General features: G+C 40.2%; 1 protein-coding gene across 1 annotated transcript in view; it reads right to left on the minus strand.

Annotated features, from left to right (window-relative positions):
* LOC136885333 (pyrethroid hydrolase Ces2a) overlaps window positions 1-20779 on the minus strand; it is a 349005-nt gene that overhangs the window by 307043 nt on the left and 21183 nt on the right. The window contains exon 2 of the mRNA XM_067157845.2: window positions 6944-7075. Within this exon, the coding sequence (XP_067013946.2) occupies window positions 6944-7075 (132 nt within the window). The remainder of the gene's footprint in view (window positions 1-6943; window positions 7076-20779) is intronic.

Below are 20779 nucleotides of genomic sequence, written 5' to 3' on the forward strand. Positions count from 1 at the left end.
CAAGAGAGATTCGATTTACTCTGCCATCTAGTGGGCTTACAGTAAAACAGAACATTGAAATTGATGAGCAGGCAACCAGATGGCGCCAAATTGAAATTCGTGCACACAGTAGCTTTCACCATGGAATTATTATTGTTATTATTATTATTATGTTACTGTACGTAGATGGTTTGAAAAGTTCTCGGAATGTACTAGAATTAAGTATCTTACCTAGGTGGAACTGCTTTTATTTTTCAACATAGTCTCCCTGTAGACTAATGCATTTGGTCCAGCGATGTTCCAATGCCTTGATCCCATCTCGAAAATGAGATTCCTCCAGGCCTGCAAAGTACCTCTCCAATTCGGCTGTCAGTTCTTCCCATGTAGAAAATCTCCATCCACCGAGGAAAATTTTCAGCTTGGGGAATAGATGAAAGTCTGATGGTGCCAAATCAGGTGAATAAGGTGGATGTGGCAATAATTTGTACCCCAGTTCATGAAGTTTTGCCATGGCAATAACACTTGTGTGCAGTGGAGCGTTGTCCTGATGAAAGATGACCCTTTTCCTTGCCAAACCAGGCCTTGTTTCGCGTATCTTTTCCTGTAGTTGGTCTAGGAGGTTTGCATAGTATTGCCCCGTAATTGTTTGGCCAGTAGGAAGATAATCTATTAGCAGAATGCCATTTTCATCCCAGAAAACTGAGGCCATGACCTTTCCGGCCGAACGCATTGCCTTTGCTTTCTTTGGTGGTGGTGAATCAGCATGTTTCCACTGCTTTGACTGCTGTTTTGTCTCTGGGGTATAGTAGTGGACCCAAGTTTCATCTGTAGTCACAAACCGGCGCAAAAAATCTTGTTGGTTGCACTGAAAACGGGCCGGACTTTGTTAGGACATTTCCAATGTGGTGCGTTTATTGTCCAATGTCAAGAGCCGCGGCACCCATCTTGCGGATAATTTTTTCATACCCAATTCTTCGGTTAAAATATAATATACCCATTCAGAAGACATCCCTACAGCTTCAGCAATCTGCCGCACTTTCAGCCGACGAACATCCATGACCATTTTATGCACTTTTGAGATAAATTCTGGGGTCGTAACACTTTTTGGCTGTCCACTACGCGGATCATCTTCCAAGCTCTCCAGACCAAATTTAAACTCGCTAGTCCACTTGGCAACAGTTGAAAATGAAGGAGCAGAGTCCCCCAGTGTGTTCTGAAATTCGGCATGAATTTCCTTTGCTTTCATACCTTTCTTTACAACGTATGTAATCACTGCTCGAATCTCAGTTTTTCCATTGTCACAAATCACTACACGGGAACAGCAGCAAAGAGTCGTCACTACCACACTCCTGCAGCTAGAGCACTGACGCGCCACGTGTTCACTCACAAAGGATGTGTGATTATTGCGCGGGAACCTCGTTGCTCTAGCACTGACATCTAGCGGTGATTCCGAGAACTTTTCAAACCGTCCTCCTATATTTATTATACTATGTTCAAATAGAACATATTTATAAATACACTTATAACACCAAAATGTTTGTGTAATGCAAATTTGTGAAAACTTAGTTTTAACATTTTTGTAACTGGCCTTGTTCTTGTTTGAAAAAAAAAAAAAAAGATAATAAGGAATGTGGATATCCAACAGTATATTGGATTGGGAACAAGCTTGCTGGAGAGCCTCGATGCGATGGTATTGTCACATGAAAAGGATGGATCCCCACAAGGCTCCTCGAGCATACTTCGATGTTTGAGAGAAGCAGATTTTCAAGGATATTGAAATTAGAGATATAAACTGGCGTCGTAAATATGAACATCATCTGTGGATGGACAGGGCAAACTAGAGGAGGTTCGAACACAACCGCACCCGGCTTGCTGGAGCAAAGTAAATATAATGATAAATCATTTCTTACAATGTTATTTAAATACATCTAAAGCCATTTGAATTTCCCTCTACATTATATTACTGTTGCATTACACAAACTTTTTTGGGGCATTATCTGAATCTTAATTTTCAAGAATGGACATCTAATAATTTGGTAAATTATATTCAGAAAACTTCAATATTAAGAAGATTGTTATTTTAAAGCCAAGTTTTTAGGTATGTAATATAATAATATGTTGACTAATTGTAATTTTGCCTGTATTTGAAGAAAGTAAGGATGTTTATGGGTGGGCTGGCGCAAGGTTGCACATGACAGCTGCGCACAATGGTGGTCACACTGCAATGGCGCACAAAGCAATGTTGCCGGCGCACCAACAGCTGATTGCACGACACGTGAGTTTTTAAAAGCATGGGAAAATTTCTTTTAATGTCCTCGCGATGATACACAATACAAATGAAATCGGCCGACAAAAATCGAACTTTCAAAACACCGATGAAGTTTACAATAAAATATTTCATCACAAAATTATACGAGATACATATACTACGTTCTTATTATCGCGATGTTAGATAATACTGAAGAAATTGCCCGACAAGAATCTCACTTTAAATGCGCCAGTAAATGTTAGAATAATATACACTGGTGCTAACACAAAAGGTTTCAAGTAAAATCTATAACATTTATGAAAATTCAGAAACCTTAATTTCATACGTACCTGTTTCATACAGGTAAGAGGCTCGATTCCCTCCAGATCACTGCTATCACTATCATGGCCTTCGTTGTTATTGTAATCGTCGTCTAGGCAGATCATCAACTCCTGACAGTCGCTGTTGATGCCATGTGTTGCCATTGCCGAGTTAATGAATGTTGCATTCTTCTACAAAGCCGCATCCATTCGAACAATACTCTCTCGGAACAGTCCTTCCACTTCAGTAATTATGAAGGACTTGTTATTAGTGCATACGTAATGTTTAACTTCACCCCATACTGTACCGGTACCAACTCAATGAGGTTGAAGTGACAGTGGTACGGCGGCAACCTAATAACCTCGTGTCCTTGTTTCTTCGCTACCTCGTTGACTAATTTAGTCATACACATGCGCTGGGATATTTCTTTCCTGCAGCCATTCCACTAACAGTTCTTTACGGGCGCTCGAAGTAGGGTTCTTATCCATTATTACGGAGTAGTAAGGTGCATTGTCCATAACAATGACAGAAGGGACTTTGAGCTGTAATATTCGTACACGTGTCTTTGTATTGCATCAGCCTGGAAAGAATTAACTCCTGTTACAGAAGATAGCTTAATTTGTTTCTTTCCTGGAGTGCTGTGAAACAAGTCCCTATGATCAGCCCCGTTTCCGCTACTACAGTCCCTTTTTCCATCTGTTGTTAGACGCGCACACCTGTCTGAATAGCCATAATTAAAATTGAAATACTGTAATTGATAAGGAGATTCCACCTATTCAATACCAAAGAATAAGAAATGTAGTGAATTACATTCTCAATTAATAATAATTAGAAATTGTACCGGTTTTGACCCTAGTCCAGGTCATCATCAGCCAATTAAGAAATGGAAAACAATGCATAGGATCAGTAGAAGAGGCAATATGAAAAGGAAATGAACGGGGGTAGACACTGTAAAACTTAGAAGAAGTAAAATACAAGTCATTTAAAAGAAAAACAGTGCGCAATTCTCTTAGCGGCAGCAAGGCACACGTAGCGCTAGGCAAAGTCGCACAATGATTATGAATAGCGGAGAACTGTTCAAAGCCAGTTATTTTAATTGTGATATTCTTCAATACGGAACAATGAAATTTTTAACTTTAAATGAATAGCCGTATGCTTTGAAAGCCCTAATGTTTGACATATGCGTTCCACAACTTGATCTGCAGGAACAGAGAGACAGCTATACAAGCGTTCGAATTTCCTCTCCCTCTCGTAAAACTCACGAGTTCTCCACATTCATTCTAATGCCTGACTATTAAGGGCCACTCTACGGAGCAAAGGATTACCACTTCGCGGTTCATAACTATGTTGTCGTTTCCATGACATCGCACTGCATTCGTTAAAATAAAATTTCACAATTATCTCACAAAGAACACAAAACTTTCACAGACGCGCAAATCACACCTGACCACGTGCTAGCGATGACAGATGAAATGGCAACACTCCAACATGGTAGTCAAGCGAGATATAGATGATACCACTATACTACCCATATCGCCAACAACAATCAACTGAAAATAGTTCGTATTTATTTTGTGGCTCGCTTAAACTTTATAATATTTTTTAAATGCTCATATTTGTGTAAAGAAATAAAATATTATAAGCACTGCACAGAATGAAATACGAATTAACATGAATAAAATGCGTAACTGTAATTGACATAAAAAGTAGTAGATTGGTTATTCTGATTGACGGGTGACGTTCTTCATTTCATTTTGTAATGGTGCCAACATGAATTATAACTGTCAAGTTTATAAATAATTTTTTAAATCGCTGATGAGGAGAATGGATTCATATTTTTCAAAACATGTACAAACAATGTAGATCAACTTTATTTTAAAAAGGGGAACCCGCTAGGTGTAACGACTCAATTTTCCAGAAAATTCACTCAATGAAAGAAGAGTCGAAATAAGCGAAAACATGTTTTGATTTATCCGTAGACACTCCAACATTTCCAAGAAAATGACAGTTGAATTTTCCAACGTGGTTATGTGCCTTTTAGCGTGTAATAAGTTTAAGGGGCACAGCGTGTTTTTTTTTCAATGATATTTGTTCGTGGTGTCGACCTCTAGAGATGACCATATGATAGGACCTGCGTGTAAGTGGAATTGCGGAAGTGTAGAATGTTGAATGTGAGGAAAGGAACGTTAAGGACGACACAAACACCCAGTCCCTGGATGTTAATCATTTACAATTAAAAACCCCTGACCCGGCTGGGAATCGAACCCAGGGCCACCGGGTGACAGGCGGACATGTTTCCCCCTACACCGTGGGGCCGGACGGCACAGCGGTTATTACCGCAGCGTTACACTTTTGCGTCTCATGTTGAAATCCCAATTAAATGTGTATATTCTTTTCATTTATCTACTTATGTCCACAGACAATTTTTACACGAATGTTTCTTATCAAGTTCGTGGATACAAAGTCATTACGTTGATTGTAAAATTACAACCGGCTTTCTCAAAAAGTGTTACGTATTTATTATATATAGCCTAAACAGGGTGCCCCAAAAAAACACCGACAACACTTAGTATGTTGTGCGGGAAGGTAAACTGATCCATTTTCAAGAAGGAACTCCTGTCCAGAAACACACGGCTTGAACGCTGTAGCGCTTCGAAGTGTGATGGGTGCGCGTTCCGCATGTTGTCAATAAATCCAAAATGAGTAGCACATTGGGCTCATTACAAACTGTGTACCTCCTACGTCATTGCAGAACCTACATTGGCGGTGCTGAGACTCTGCACATGAACCAATACGTGCTGTCATCTTTAAAGTATTTCAATTGTTCTGTGGACTTGAGGAATAAGGTCCTCTGCTGACATTTCACGAGTGTCGTATACCATACTCTTCACACTACCTACGTGGAACTATCTGGCTTCTGTCAGTCATCTCTCGATGGCCGCGAATGTGAAATTATGTGGGGTACATCTGTTTGGAAAACGTTACGCATACAATCTTGCAGCAGCTCTACTATTGCAATCCGCTTTGCCTTATGCAATCACCACGTCGGTCATTTCTGCAGCTGTATACTGGTACATGTTGCACTGCCGTTAAAAACATTACTGCACTGGCAGACTACAGTACACAAGTAACGCAGTAGGAAGCGCATCAAGGACTATATGGAGGATGGAGCGCATGCACAGGAATGTTATTAGCCTGAAATCGTCCATCCTCAGTACACAGAAGGCTAAAGGATTGCATACCATCCCTATTAAGACACCAAATCGGAGCAGATTGTTACAACCATTCTCAGAATTTGAGACGCTCTTCAGCACCCAAACTGTGCATTTCCAGACAGGGGCTCCTTCTTGAAAATTGATCAGTCCGTAATCCCGCACAACATACTAAGCCTTGTCAGTGCTTTTTGGGACAGACCTCGATAGCTGCAGTTGCTTAAGTGCGGCCAGTATCCAGTATTCGGGAGATAGTGGGTTCGAACCCCACTGTCGGCAGCCCTGAAAATGGTTTTCCGTGGTTTTCCATTTTTACACCAGGCAAATGCTCGAGCTGTACCTTAATTAAGGCCACGGCCGCTTCCTTCCCATTCCTAGGCCTTTCTTGTCCCATCGTCGCCGTAAGACCTGTCTGTATCAGTGCGATGTAAAGAAACTTGCCATTACCATCATTGATTTTTGGGGACACTCTGTATATATGAGTGTTATTTTTTTAGGGATTACAATGTTTTGTAAGTTCATTCTTATATTAACACTTCAGGGAGATATGGTGCATTCCCCCGGATGATACCAATCATAGAAACAATCAAAGCATATAAATTTTGCACACCGTGAACATCACGCAGAGGCAGCTTTGCCACAGTTACATTTCTGGGTGGGAATATCACTCGGGAAAGAAACCGAAGATTTCACATGTTGGCAATACGTTTTTGACAAACCACACATAACGGATCATTTTTTCAAAAACAATTTCAAATAAATGGTTTCATTCATTTATTGATGTGTCAAAATTCGTCTAACAGACAGAACATAGGCGAATAAGGACAATGATATTTTAAAATACATTGAACGAAACCATTTGTGCAGTAATCGAATATGGACAAAAGTAAATAAATGAAACAAAATAAGGATCATCGTGATTTGAACATGGGTCAATGTTCCTGGAAAATCAGATTGTTACACTTGGCGGGTCCCCATTATTAGTGTAAAGAATAAATATTGTCTGGCTGGACCCACTAAGAACCAATTGTGTTATCATAGTTGCTGGGTAGGCCAAGCCCTTTCAAGGGCATTAAGTGCCGTGTGGGGGTTCCTTTATCATAGTCTGTGATTACAATTAGACAGAATTTTTCTCATATCCTGTATAAACCAACTTCAGCTTGACTTGGAATAATGTACTTACCTCTGGTGTGAAAACATTGAGGTAGAGGCAGTCCTCGCTGCCGGTGACACCTCCACGGGAACTGGGCTGTATACACGGAGGACCAGGCCTGGTAGCATTGATGTCTCCCATCAGATTCAGCCTTTGGGGTCTCTGGATAATCACATAATGAACTGAACTTAGAGTATTGAAGGAAATATTTGCATGTGTATTAATGAGAGAACAGCAAATTCATCTGAACTAATTAGTGTAATCTATATATAGTTGTATGGGTCCACTGTCTGTAATTTTGTTTGCTTTGCCAATTTTTCAGATATTTATCTGTTTTAGGTCAATTCAAGACCAAATCAGTGGTTTTGTGTCTGTCTGTTTGTTCCACCATCACGGCGAAACGGCTGGATAGATCTCAACCAAACTTCATATTTAGAGTATACTCATCCCGGGAAAGGTTTTGATGTATGCATATGATATTGAAATCTCTGAATAGACGGGAGTTTATAGAAAAACCAGAACAGTTTACTTCCATTTTCTCCTATGCTACTGATTTTCTGTAAAATACGTGGACTATATGTGAAACGCCCCTTCATTATAAACAACATTTGTTATGTTGCCTCCGCTTTGAACGCTAGCGTTGTGCCACATCCTGGGGGCCATCTGGTGGTGAATGAACGTACCATTTCCACTTCTATTATAACGTTCCGAAATTCAATGTGTCATTGTTTAAGAAGCCTTTCTCGTGGACAGTCGAGATTTCTTCTGAGGATGCAGAGCACAGTTTTCTGCAAAATGTTAAGAATTTCACCTTATTTTCTTGACACGGCATAAGCCCAATAACTTTTGTTATGTACATAATTTCGCTTACTCTTTAAATGACGGAGGAAATTACTATTTTCTGTGGGATTCATGCTCTGCATTGAGTAGGTTACCATGCCACCGTCTCTAACTGCTTGCCAGCAGGGAAGTAACGTATTGCCATTTTCGTCATCACTCCTGTAAACTCGTGGTTGTTCCTTGGATTGAAAGCAAGAGAGACATCAATCGGCCATTCTGTATACGAGTGCTAATCCCAAAACCTGGACGCTCTTTTCTTTGAGGAAAAATTCTAAGCTGTTCAAATGCATAAATTTGGCTTCGGAAAATATATGAAATATGGATGCATTTTAATGACGGTGCAGACCTTGCTTTCTGTGTAGTTGGTGGCTAAATGATAAGTTGTTTTACGAAACAGACAGCACAATCACCGTTCAATTTGGAGAGATCTACAACTTTGATCCTATGATTTATTGTCGTGTCTCAATTGTTGAAACGTTAGTTAGCACTGCATTTCTTGATTATAATCAAATCTCTCCAACTGGATTGTGACTGACATTAGGAAATGGGGCTTGTTTTTATAATGAAAACTCTCCATCTCTACTGTGAATGGCAGTTGCCAAGTGAGCCTGCCGTTATAGTAGAAACTCCCGAAATCGACTGTGAGTGGCAGTAGGAAATGTGGCCTGCCATTTCCACCAATGTCTACCTTACATCGGAAACAACGTATTGCGTCCTCCCTGTTTTGTTTCTCGGATATCGCTAAGAGACATGCAATTTAGGTAATATCTTAATCACTGCCTTTATAGTAATTTACGGTAAAATCTGTATACAATATAGAATACTGTAGCAAGGCATGGGTTTATTTGCTAGCATTAAATAAAAGTTAACATTCAATCAGGTAATTAATACTACCATATTTACTCCACATTATTTACCCTTAATTGTAGGGTGTATATATCAATAATACAACCTGTGACAATAAAGTTTGGTGAATAGTCCTGTACTATCAACACAGATGAACAATGCACGACAGTGACCGTACTGTCCTTCAAAATAGTCCCCTCCCATAACTATGCACTGCTGAAGTCAGCGATACATGCCCTGGAAACTTTGCAAGAAGGATTCATTTGGGATGCTGTTCAAAAGAATCGTCACGTTTTGGTGGATGACAGGAATATAGTCAAATCTCTTTCCTTTCAAAGCGAGCTTGATGCGTGACTTTTCGGCTCTGACCTTTTTACGACGAGGGGATCCTGGAGAATGCCATTCCATGCTTTGCCGTTTCATTTCAGGGTCGTACCTGAGACACCAGGTTTCATCCTCAGTGACAATACAATTCAAGAAATTTGGTGTCACAGTTAATTGCCGATTGTTCGTGATTAATGTTCTCACCTTCTCAATGATTTCGTCAGTGACAGCGGTCGCCGGTCTTCCGCTACAGGAGTTGTCAGAAACACTTTCCAGGCCTCCTTGAAAACAGGCGAACCACTCGTACAGACACTTCAAGGACAGTGCTTGATCTTCATAAACACGTACCAGCATCACATGCATTTCTTTCGGTGTCTTGCCAAGCTTAAAACAAAACTGTACATTGATCTTTTGGTCGTTCATGTTCCTGTTTGCAGTTCAGAACCAATACACTAAACATGCACTGTGTCAAACAGGTCTTACACAGCACACACACGATGCTCAACTGAACAACGTTGGGAGCAGGTGGTCAAAATCTGCTGTTACATGGATGCAGCATTGTGTGTCGCCAGTGTTGCTGGATCGAACGTTCTGACTTCATTCACCGAACTTTATTGTCACAGGTTGTGCAAAGGACTTAACAGATTGAAATATTGAACACTAGGCATGTAACCTACTTTATACCAGTTATTTTCTAATACTTAACTGGAGGCATGATTACCTCAGCGGATTAGCTGCTAACTTCCCACTCGGAAGAATAAGGTTCAAATGCCAGTCAATTCTGGGTTGAGTTTTTCATATAAAAAATAAAATTAAAAATGTCACGTGGCATCAGGAAGGGCATCCGGCCAAAACCAAAATGCGCCTGGGTGGCTCCAGGAGCCCTAGAAATAACTGGGATAAGCTGAAGACAGTTCTTTAATTTTTGAATACTTAACAGCAATCATCTACAGACTGTCCGCGTCCGTAGCGTAATGGTTAGTGTTATTAGCTGCTGTCCTCGGGGACCCGCGTTCGATTCCCGGCACTGCCAAAAATTTAAGAATAACAGGAGGGCTGGTATGTAGTTGAAATTAGTGATGGGATAATCAAATACTTAATAATCGAATAACCTCAATCCGATTATTTAAATAATCGAAGCCGGGCTGAGTGGCTCAGACGGTTAAGGCGCTGGCCTTCTAACCCCAACTTGGCAGGTTCGATCCTGGCTCAGTCTGGTGGTATTTGAAGGTGCTCAAATACGACAGGCCCGTGTCGGTAGATTTACTGGCACGTAAAAGAACTCCTGTGGGACTTAATTCCGGCACCTCGGCGTCTCAGAAGACCGTAAAAGTAGTTAGTGGGACATAAAGCAAATAGCATTATTATTATTATTATTATTATTAAATAATCGAATGAAATAATAGAATGAGTTTCAAATATCATTCAGTTGTAGCAATCTATCCGATTACTTAGATAGAATGAAATAATCAAATGAATTTCAAATATCATTCAGTTGTATCTCATAGAATATTCGGATGCGTCATGAACCAATTTTTCGATTTAAGTGTGTCGGATGGCTAATCGATTGAAATAAGCGAATAGATGAACTCTTATGAAAAATAGAAATATGCCTTTTTCCAAACGTATCCCCAAATGTTGGAACTAAATGAGTGAATTAACTGTCTTAATAACATCACTTTTCGTTCAATTATTTCAAAAACATTCACTATTCAATTGCCTCATTCATTTGAATGCAGTTTTGAATGAATAATCGAAAAAAAATCATATGAAAAAAATATTCACTATTTGATGGCCTCATTCATTCAGATGAATAATCGAAAAACAATCAATCAAGAAATATAATCGAATAATCAAATAAAATGAAATAATCAAATAAGCGATTATTTTGAATTCGATTATCCCATCACTAGTTGAAATGGTACATGCAGCTCACCTCCAATGGGGGTGTGCCTGAAAAGAGCTGCATCACCTCGGCATGAGGACATGAGTTTACTTGTCCCACTCGTTGGCCGAATGGTCAGCGTCCTGGCCTTCGGTTCAGAGGGTCCCGGGTTCGATTCCCGGCCAGGTTGGGGATTTTAATCTTCATTGGTTAATTCCAATGGCCCGGGGGATGGGTGTTTGTGCTGTCCCCAACATCTCTGCAACTGACACACCACACATAACAATATCCTCCACCACAACAACACAGAGTTACGTACACATGGCACATGCCGCCCCCCTCTTCGGAGGGTCTGTCTTACAAGGGCTGCACTCAGCTAGAAATAGTCACACGGAATTTAAAACAAAAATATACCGACCCTCTTGCACTCTATGATGGCTAGTAATGTCATTATAGTGAAGTGATATCACTGCTGAGAAATTATTGAAAGAACTTCTTGTAGCTAACTTTTGTATTGCATTTACAGGCTATCCCAATTTTACTTTTTTTTTTTTTTTTTTTTTACCTGAAGTTTCTTAGACAAAATCTTCCATTACTCATGGGAGGACAGTTTGTGAAGTCAGAGGTAAGGCTTTTTGCGGATGATGTTATAACGTATAGACTAATAAATAAGTTACAAGATTGTGACCGCAAAAAGACATCGACAATGTTGTTAGACGGATAGCAGGCAATGGTATGGCAATAAACGGGGTTGAAATTCAGGTTGTGAGTTTCACAAATAGGAAAAGTCCTCTCAGTTTTAATAACTGCATTGATGGGGTGAAAGTTCCTTCTGGGGATCACTGTAAGTACCTAGGTGTTAATATAAGGAAAGATCTTCATTGGGGTAATCACATAAACAGGACTATAAGTACAGGAGAGGGCACATGAGTAATAAACAATTATTGAGAGATTACACTGTTTTCACAAAGAGCCAAAATACTGGAGAGAATAATAGAAAGGAGGAAGGGTGGAAAGAAATTTAGAAGGAGAGCAGTATGGATTTCGACAGGGCAGGTCAAAGATAGACCCTATATTAACCATGGGATTACTGATTGGAAAACAGTGGTAATATGGAAAAGATCTGGTGATGGTATTCCTTAATCTAGAGAAGACATACAATAGTATTAATGGAGAAAAGGTGTAGGAAATCCTGGAAAGAAAAGGATTTGGAAGGCAATCAAAGGAACTAGCGAAAGCAATAAGAATTGTTCTAGTTGTGTCCAGACTCCATTGTGGAAAACAGACTGGTTTAGAAACCAGACTGGACTGAGAAGGGAAGTGTATTGTCTCCACTTATGTGTATAATGGTTATGGATGAAATTCTAAAGGAAACAAAGGCAAAATATGCAAGAGATATGAAAATGTTTTTTTGCGTATGACATAGTGATCTGGGGAGTCAACAATACAGAAGTGCAAATCCAACTAGAGGCTTTAAATGACAATTTTGAGAAATATGGTTTGAACAGAAGTGTGGAGAAGAGCAAAACAGTGGTGATGACAAGAGGAGAAAGAGAAGGAACAGTAATTGTTAGTATCAGGGGACGAAAACTTGAGGTTGTTGAACACCACAGATCTAGCCAGCACCTGTGATTAGTACCTCTATGTGAGGAACACCATGGGTCTTCGTTACTTGTGAGTAGTACCCTTCTGTGAGGAAGCTCATGGGTCTGCGTTCTAAATGGAACAACTGATAAGAGTTTCAGATGTAGGTGTCAAAATAATCGTTGTCCATTTTGCAAATAGAGGAGAAAGATAGTGATCTTGATATTGGTGTTTGGCTGACAGACATGTTTCCCGATGCTAAGGTCAAGGCCAATTATGTTTACTGCATGTATGATAACAGCGTATTCAACTTAGTTTGGAATGAAGAACTATAACTCTAGGAATTTTCCAGAACAGACAGAAATACCAGGAAAATTTAAATGACATGATCTCTGAAGTGGAAGATTTTGTAAAAGTTTGAGATGCTGATTTTAATAAATTGATTGTATTCTTAGATAACAGATGAGGAGGACATTAAAAAAATGTAAATACAATAGCATAGTTTTAGTGTTCTTATATGACATTTGGGATATATTTTACTATAATTATGACACATATTAGATTTCTGTTAGGAGATGTTTAGAACTTTGGTGTTTAATGTGTAATATTAAGTAAAGAGGTCCAAGAAATAATTGGTAGTGAGAAAAATAACACTGAGGAAGAGGACAGTATGGTCCTTGAAACACGTACAGAGTATGAGGTGTTACAAAATAATTAAGTAAAAAAACTCTATGTACTGACGAGGCTAACTTTTAATTATCAAAGGTGTATTTACTGGAGTAGAGACTGAAGTCAAATGGACCATTATAAAAATCAAACCACAATGGTTTTAAGTTAATATACCGGTCTGCATTGCCTGTGATTAGTATCACCATGCGAGGAACACCATGATTATTTTGTTGCCTGTGATTAGTCGTACTATAGGAGAAACGTCATGGTTCTGCTTAACCAGTGATTAGTACTATTTTGAAGGGCCGGTGACCTGGATTTTGGACCCCTTTGAATGACAAGCATCATCCCAGAAAATAAGATATTGTGAATTGGATCCACTGATTGTTTTAGCTCACGGTCATTTTTTCATCATCATTCATTTTAAATTCTAGCCAGTGGACTATCGTTTCATTTCGTTGCAACTCGTATCATTAGGGGCCGATGACCTAGCTATTAGGCCCCTTTAAACAACAAATATCATCCTATCTCTGTATGACCTGAGGAAAAGACTTGCAGTGTGGAGAATTGCGCTGTATGGTGCAGAGACTTGGTCAGTACGGAAGAAAGATGAAAGAAGATTGGAGACACTAGAGATGTAGATATGGAGGTGAATAGAACAAGTGAAATGTCGCCGGGTAAGGAACGACGAGGTATTACGAAGAGCTGGAGAAGAACAAACTATGTAGCAAATCATTAGAAGGAGAAAAATGAACTGAATCGGACATTGTTTGAGGAGGGACTGTTAACTGAAAGAAGGAATGGTGAAAGAAAAAAGAAGATAAGGAAGCAAAAGATAAAAGATATCAAATGCTGGACAACAAAAAAGGAAAGAAATATTCGGAGATGAAAAACTTTGCTATGGACAGGCAAAAGTCATTCATTTCCGTGTCTGGTCAGCATTTCCAAAAAAAGAAAAACTGCAGCTGCGATGGCCTTGTTGTTTCCTCTAAAAACACCTTGTGATGTGCAAGGGTGGTCCAGGAGGGGACAGATAAGTAGGTGATCTGCGTCTTGTTCAGCACCACATTCACGCAAAGTGTTTGCTTGAAGATCCCCCATTTCTTCAGGTTGGTCTTGCATTGAGGGACGTCCACTCTTAAGCGGCTGAGGAACCTCCATGCAGGGTAAGGTAGGTCGGCACCAGGATCTAGTTCTTTCTTTGGTGACATGTCTGTGGGCAGTGAGCTCCTCCATCTGTTAACACGAATTGTCTTTGGTGTTCCCTCCAGGGGCAGAGTCCTAGCAAGGAAGCTCTTACGGGATCTGAGGCAAGACCTTGCAACTTCGTGACCATGGAGTGGATGTCGGTGGTCATTCTTCCTCTTTCTTCTCTCAGAGTCTGCAGCAGTGGCCCTCCGGATGTTGAGTGGGGCTTTTTCAACAATTGGGTACAGTTTCTGCACTGGCATTGGTTTTAGGTGTCCTGAGATTATCCTTGCAGTATCGTTAACTGCAGTATCAAACTGCTTAGCATGTGCTGAAGTTTTCTACATAGGAGTGGCATACTCGGTGGCTGACAGGCACAGCTCAAATGCAGAAGTCTCCAGGATGTGCAGGCTGGCTCCCCAGGTGCTGCCGATCGGCTTCTTAAGTATGCCATCACAAGCACTGACCTTCTGTTTCATTTTTCAGACATTGCTGCCTGTACGTTAGAGCGCAGTCTAGTGTGACACCTACATAAACTGGTGTTGGGCAATGTTTCAGTTGCTCCCCTCACCGCCTGATGTTCAGCTGTCGCCTTGCTTCCTTGTTTTGTAGATGAAACACACACACTTGTGTCTTACTGGGGTTTGGCATCATAGAACTTGGAAAGTTCATCCACCGCTGAAGACAGCATTCCTTCTACTTCTTCAAAAGATGATCCTTGAACAGCTACCGCTGTGTCATCATCATAGATGAAGAGCCTGGTGCTTGTTGCTGATCATTTGTGTAGATGTTGTACAGCACTGGATCTAGCACGCTGCCATGGAGGAGACCATTCTTCTGGGTTTGCCATCTGCTCCTCTTACCCTGTAGTGAGACATGTAATCTTCTGTTCTGAAGGAAGGTGCTGATAAGGGATGCAAGTTGGTGGTCCTTGGTAAGATCATACACATTCTTCAACAGCTTTCTATGATTCACAGAGTCACATGCAGCTGTTAAGTCAACGAAGGTGACTCCAGTTATCTCACCACGCTCAGAACCATTCTCAATAAGTTGGGTGAGATTCAAGATCTGGCTACAACATGATTTGCCAGCACAACTTCTTGTTGTGGGATGAAATTCTCTTCAAGGATGATACTGATTCGGTTAAGTGCCAGACATTCCAGTATCTTGAAGGTATAGCATAGCAGGGAAATAGGCCAAAAAAATTTCAGGTCATTTGGATCTTTCCCAGGCTTGATTAGTGCGAAGACTTGAGATTTCTGCCACATTTTAGGGATGTGTAACTTGGCAACACAAAGTTCCTTATCTGTTCAACTCATAGGTCATCGACACCAGCAGCCTTGTACATCTTCAAGTTGGAGATGGCAGCTTCAAATTCAACCATGGAAAAGGGATCTCGAAAGAAGAGATTCTCTGTTTCCAAATCACGCTGAAGAGCCTCTTTGTTCGCCCTTCCTTTTGTTTTACCATTCAGGAGGAGCTGGTTCGCCACTTGATTAGGTGTCACTCTGGCAAATTTCTCCTGTGGATTTACAGGGTTGCCGCTAAGGTTATTAACCAGTTTCCAGGCCTGTCGACTATTCAACTTCATGTTGAGGTTCTCAACCAGATTGCTCTATTTGGTTTTACGAGTTGGTGTGATGGTTTGCAACAGTGCTTTACCAGCTTATATAGTTTCTTCAGTAAATGGATCCTCTTCATAAAGGGTCTGATATATTTCTAATAGCAGTCTGCCATCACCGGACAAGCCTGGAACATATTGAGTTCTGCAACCTCTCGGAACAGTTTTCCTTGAAACTTGCTGGATGCATTCTAAGGCAAAAGTGAAAGAGGTTTATCCCATGACAAAACCTGCCATAAGACAGAATGTATGTATGTATGTTTAGTCCTCAGCCTGAAGGCTGGTTTGATCCTCTACAGCTCCACCATTAGCTGTCATAGATAGCCTAGGTGTCACTGAAGAGTCATACTAGGGAGATGAGGGGCGTGGTAGTTTCTTGTTGCTTTCATCACTGAACCAGAAGTTGCTATTACATATCAGTCTGCCAGTGGCATATACTGAGGGCTACCAAGGTTATCAGTGAAGCCCAAACCTCAATACTGAGAATGATGGAAGTCTAAACCACATTATACAGTAATGTAAGCATCTGACACATTGTTCAATTTACAAAACTTGAAAGCAGTGAGAAAACACGTCGTACGTATTTCTAAGAGCAAGGCATCAGAGACCGATATTGCAGCCCAGGCTCTTGTCCCTCTCCCTTTGACTCGCTGCAAGTGGCTTGCGGCTGTATAACGGTTAGGAGCAGGGCCCGGGGGGGTTAGGTGTGCCAGGCTTCTGTCCGTCAGATCGCCACTGCTAACAATCAATCATGCGTTACTCATCGTATATACTTCCTCACCTCATACTTCTGACTTAATTATATAGATACCAGAGTGCTGGTATTTCACTCCCATTTACTTCTACATCCTTGTAGGAAGACACGGCAGGGCTGCTGTTATAGGAGCAATATAGTTTTCTTTTAATGGCTAGATCTGCTAAAATGAAATGCAGTCTTTCAGGTTTAGTGTCCTCTTGTGTTGGTTGGAATCGAACTCGTGATCATGGGTCACACACCACCACTGATCTCCCGAGGAAGCTAATTAACCAGTGAACGATGGGTAGGACCACTGTAAAATTCAACATTCTATTTATTATTATTATGATTATTATTATTATTATTATTATTATTATTATTATTATTATTATTATTGTGCATGGCATCTGTATAGGCTTGGTGGTGACCTAATGAGGATAAAATGAATGGCAAAGACGTCATAACATCCAGTCCCCAAGCCAAGGGAATTAACAGCATGAGGGGGTTGATTCTATTAATAATAATAATAATAATAATAATAATAATAATAATGGTGCATGGCATCTGTATAGGCTTGGTGGTGACCTAATGAGGATAAAATGAATGGCGAAGACGTCATAACATCCAGTCCCCAAGCCAGGGGAATTAACAGTATGAGGGGTTGATTCTGAAAATTAAACCGGGGCCATCGGACCAAAGCCTAGCATTCTATCCATTTAGCCACAGAACCGGACTTTAATTTGCTAAACCTTATGCTACCTTCTCCACTGATCAGGGGTTGAGCATTGGTAGTACCAGAGGCCAGGGAAGTATCTTGTGAAGCAGCCTTGATAACACAGCGGGATACTTCGTTGACTGTTGACTGCAGCTCAAAACACTTAAGGCTTGACGTTCACTAAACCAACCATCGAAAAGGGGTAACCTAAGTCTAGTGGTAGCCCATGTCTTGATCCCAGCATACGCCACTGCAGTCTGCCATTGAAATGTACCCACCAACCAACCCTATGAGCAATATTTTCACACCATTCATAGCAGGGACTGGCTGCATAAGGAATGGCATTACTAGCATCGCTCATACATCAGTCACTTTGACATTGTTAAAGCCAATGATGAGATTGCGACAGGTCAACGAAAGTAACAAATTTATTCTGGTCCATTACAGAAGACACAGTTGCACCGCAAAGACAGAATATCTGAATGAATGTGACCTGTCACTGTGTTTGTCCAATCAACTCCCTGTCTGAAACAAATTTCTAAATAAATGCCTCAACACCCTTGAAATAATTTCAGTGAGAGTACAGGGAATTATTTTGTGACAGAGGATAAGAGGAGATACTTAGCTATTGCTGTTAACTGCACACATCCGGCTGATGATAAGTCGGAGCTGCATCTGAAGATAACAGCTTGTGAAGGGGGATGTGCTACTTGATAAAAGCCAAGCACAAGCTTTGAGGAACACCACTCATACTGCTTATTAGCAGGGCCAACATTAAAATAAAATGAAAATTCATGTTAATGAACATAGGTTTATGTGGCTCAATGTCATTTTTTTTTTTTTACATAGTTTATGCCCCCATTGGAGCATTTTAATCAGTCATATACATTAAAGTCTAATAATATTAAATAGTCAGCTTTTTAGCTTCTTCTTACGCTCCCAGAACTTCTTCATCCTGTCAGACCTTGTTGCCCTTTAGCTGTCAGTAATGGTGTACTCTTTACAACCTCATTAATCACCAATTCACACCTTACCAATCGCCTTTCCAGATCATATCTGGAATTGTAATGATCAGACAATCAGCCAATCATGAAGTTTCTAACGAATGAATCCACCGGCTCGGACATAGAACGTTGCGGATCCGAGCAAAGGCACCATTCGGATACGGTGGGGTGTCACATAGAAGATCAAGGCGAGTCCTGGAAACTCATTGTCATTTATTAAAATAAATAAATAAATATTCAGGAAAGGATTCTTGGACAGGCTGGAGGTCCAGGAGTGGAAGATCTTGGGAAAGATACTAGGACCGATCAAAGCAGATGGCGAGTTCAGAAGGCGACCAAATCAGGAGCTATACAGTTTTACTGAGAGAAAAAAAATAAAAATCCTCAAACGTAGCCCGGAAAAGGTGTCTGACTTTCTGTGGACATGTCATGAGGATGAACCCAACTAGGATGACCTACTGGCTTCTCAACTACTGGAAGAACAGGAAGATACACCATGGCTAACAGAGGTGAAGAAAGACATACAGGAACTAAGAGTAACTGAAAATGACATCAGAAACCAGGAACCTCTCAGAAGAAATATCAAACAAAAGAGGTTTCAGGACAGACCACCTTGTAAGAAAACAGGCACCCTCTGGACAAAGGAAAAAAAGGGAGAAACATAGACAGAGAATGTGCGAATACCAGGCAAACATCAAGTCCCTCTCTAAGCGGAAAAGTTGAACATCAGGGTCCTCAGGTGGCTGATTCGAAAGAAGTGTCTATATATTAAAAGAGTTTACTAAAAACAGCTTTGGCAAATCTGTCTGTCAGTTCTACTGGAGCGATTTGGTTCATTTTTGTTGTGTTCTCTCCAGCATTACCTGCCAGTGAATCATGAGACATTGATAGATATCCAATTTCAGTTAACTTTGAGTAATTAAATGATCACTCCAGTAAGGCAACACATTCTGTACTTAGCGACTAACACTTTCATTAATATTCTGATGTATGTGATTTTCGTTCTAAGTAATGTCATTGCATGCAGCCATGTTTGATTACTACCTTTCATGCCAGAGAGTATACACTTCCTCTGATGATGGAAGAATACTATTTTCTACTAGATACTCTTTGTTTCTCTGTCCTTTCCCAGCATCAGACAGTTCCTAATAACTTACATGCTGCTAAGAGAAAAAAAATGATGTACGCCTTAGACATCATCTGGGAACACCCATCGAAGGATAATCTAGCTACACTAGAAAGAGTGAAGGCCATGTATCTTTAAAAAGTTCTCTGCCTGGCAAAACACACTCCTTCGAGACTAACCTACTAGCTCACAAGACAACCGTTCTATATAGAAGAACTGCGATTAAATATACCATTGCCTTCTACGACACAATGCTAAGCAGATGTACAATATTATAGGGAAGGATCCACCTTTCAATACATCGTAGTAAGTTGAACTAAAAAGTAGTTACAACCTGTTTATTGGGACCGGTTTCAACACATTTCAAGTGTCATCATCAGCCAATTAGCGAAGATCTTAAAACAACTAATATATTGAACACAGGCAAAAAATTAACATTGTATCATATCGTAGCAATTCAGTTAATGTTCAAAACACAATAATCACAGTCAAGAGAGTAAACAGAACATCACTATCTTGCGCCGAAAACAAATATAGTTGAAGTTCATAAGCAGATCAAGTATGCACTTATGTAAAGTCGTTGCTCTTGACTGTGATTATTGTGTTTTGAACATTAACTGAATTGCTATGATATGATACAATGTTAATTTTTTGCCTGTGTTCAATATATTAGTTGTTTTAAGATCTTCGCTAATTGGCTGATGATGACACTTGAAATGTGTTGAAACCGGTCCCAATAAACAGGTTGTAACTACTTTTTAGTTCAACTTACTACGATGTATTGAAAGGTGAATCCTTCCCTATAATATTGTACATCTTCTTATTTCTCTATTCAATACGGAACAATCATGAAGTTTTTATCTTTACAATGCTAAGCTTTACATCAAGAACTGCAGGATGAAAAAGTAAATACATGGATAGATTTTTACCAAACAGACGGCATGATGACTTATGGCAGGCATATTAAGACAAGTTATCTGACCTATTTATAATGAATGCTGTAGAGCTGCACAGGTCCACTAGTGATTAAGTCAATATTAACTGGATTAAATCCACTTTAAATTAATGAGTTATACTAAAAAATAAGCTGAGTTTTATGCAAATTTCATTGGCTTACATCAGGGCAAAGCATGTGAAGGTCTGCTGCTGACTTGAAGCAGAGAAATTCTTCATGGAACATGGGAGTTATGACCATATTATGCATGGTCCCCTACGAACTGGACTAGGGGATCATCGTGATGTGCTGTGCTATGGTAGTCAGGAGGGAAATTATTGCCATGTACTGCCGACACTGAGAAAACCAGCCGTACTGTAAACAAACATGAGCA

The sequence above is a fragment of the Anabrus simplex genome, chromosome 14 (genome assembly GCF_040414725.1).
Source record: "Anabrus simplex isolate iqAnaSimp1 chromosome 14, ASM4041472v1, whole genome shotgun sequence".
NCBI classification, from domain to species: Eukaryota; Metazoa; Arthropoda; class Insecta; order Orthoptera; family Tettigoniidae; genus Anabrus; species Anabrus simplex.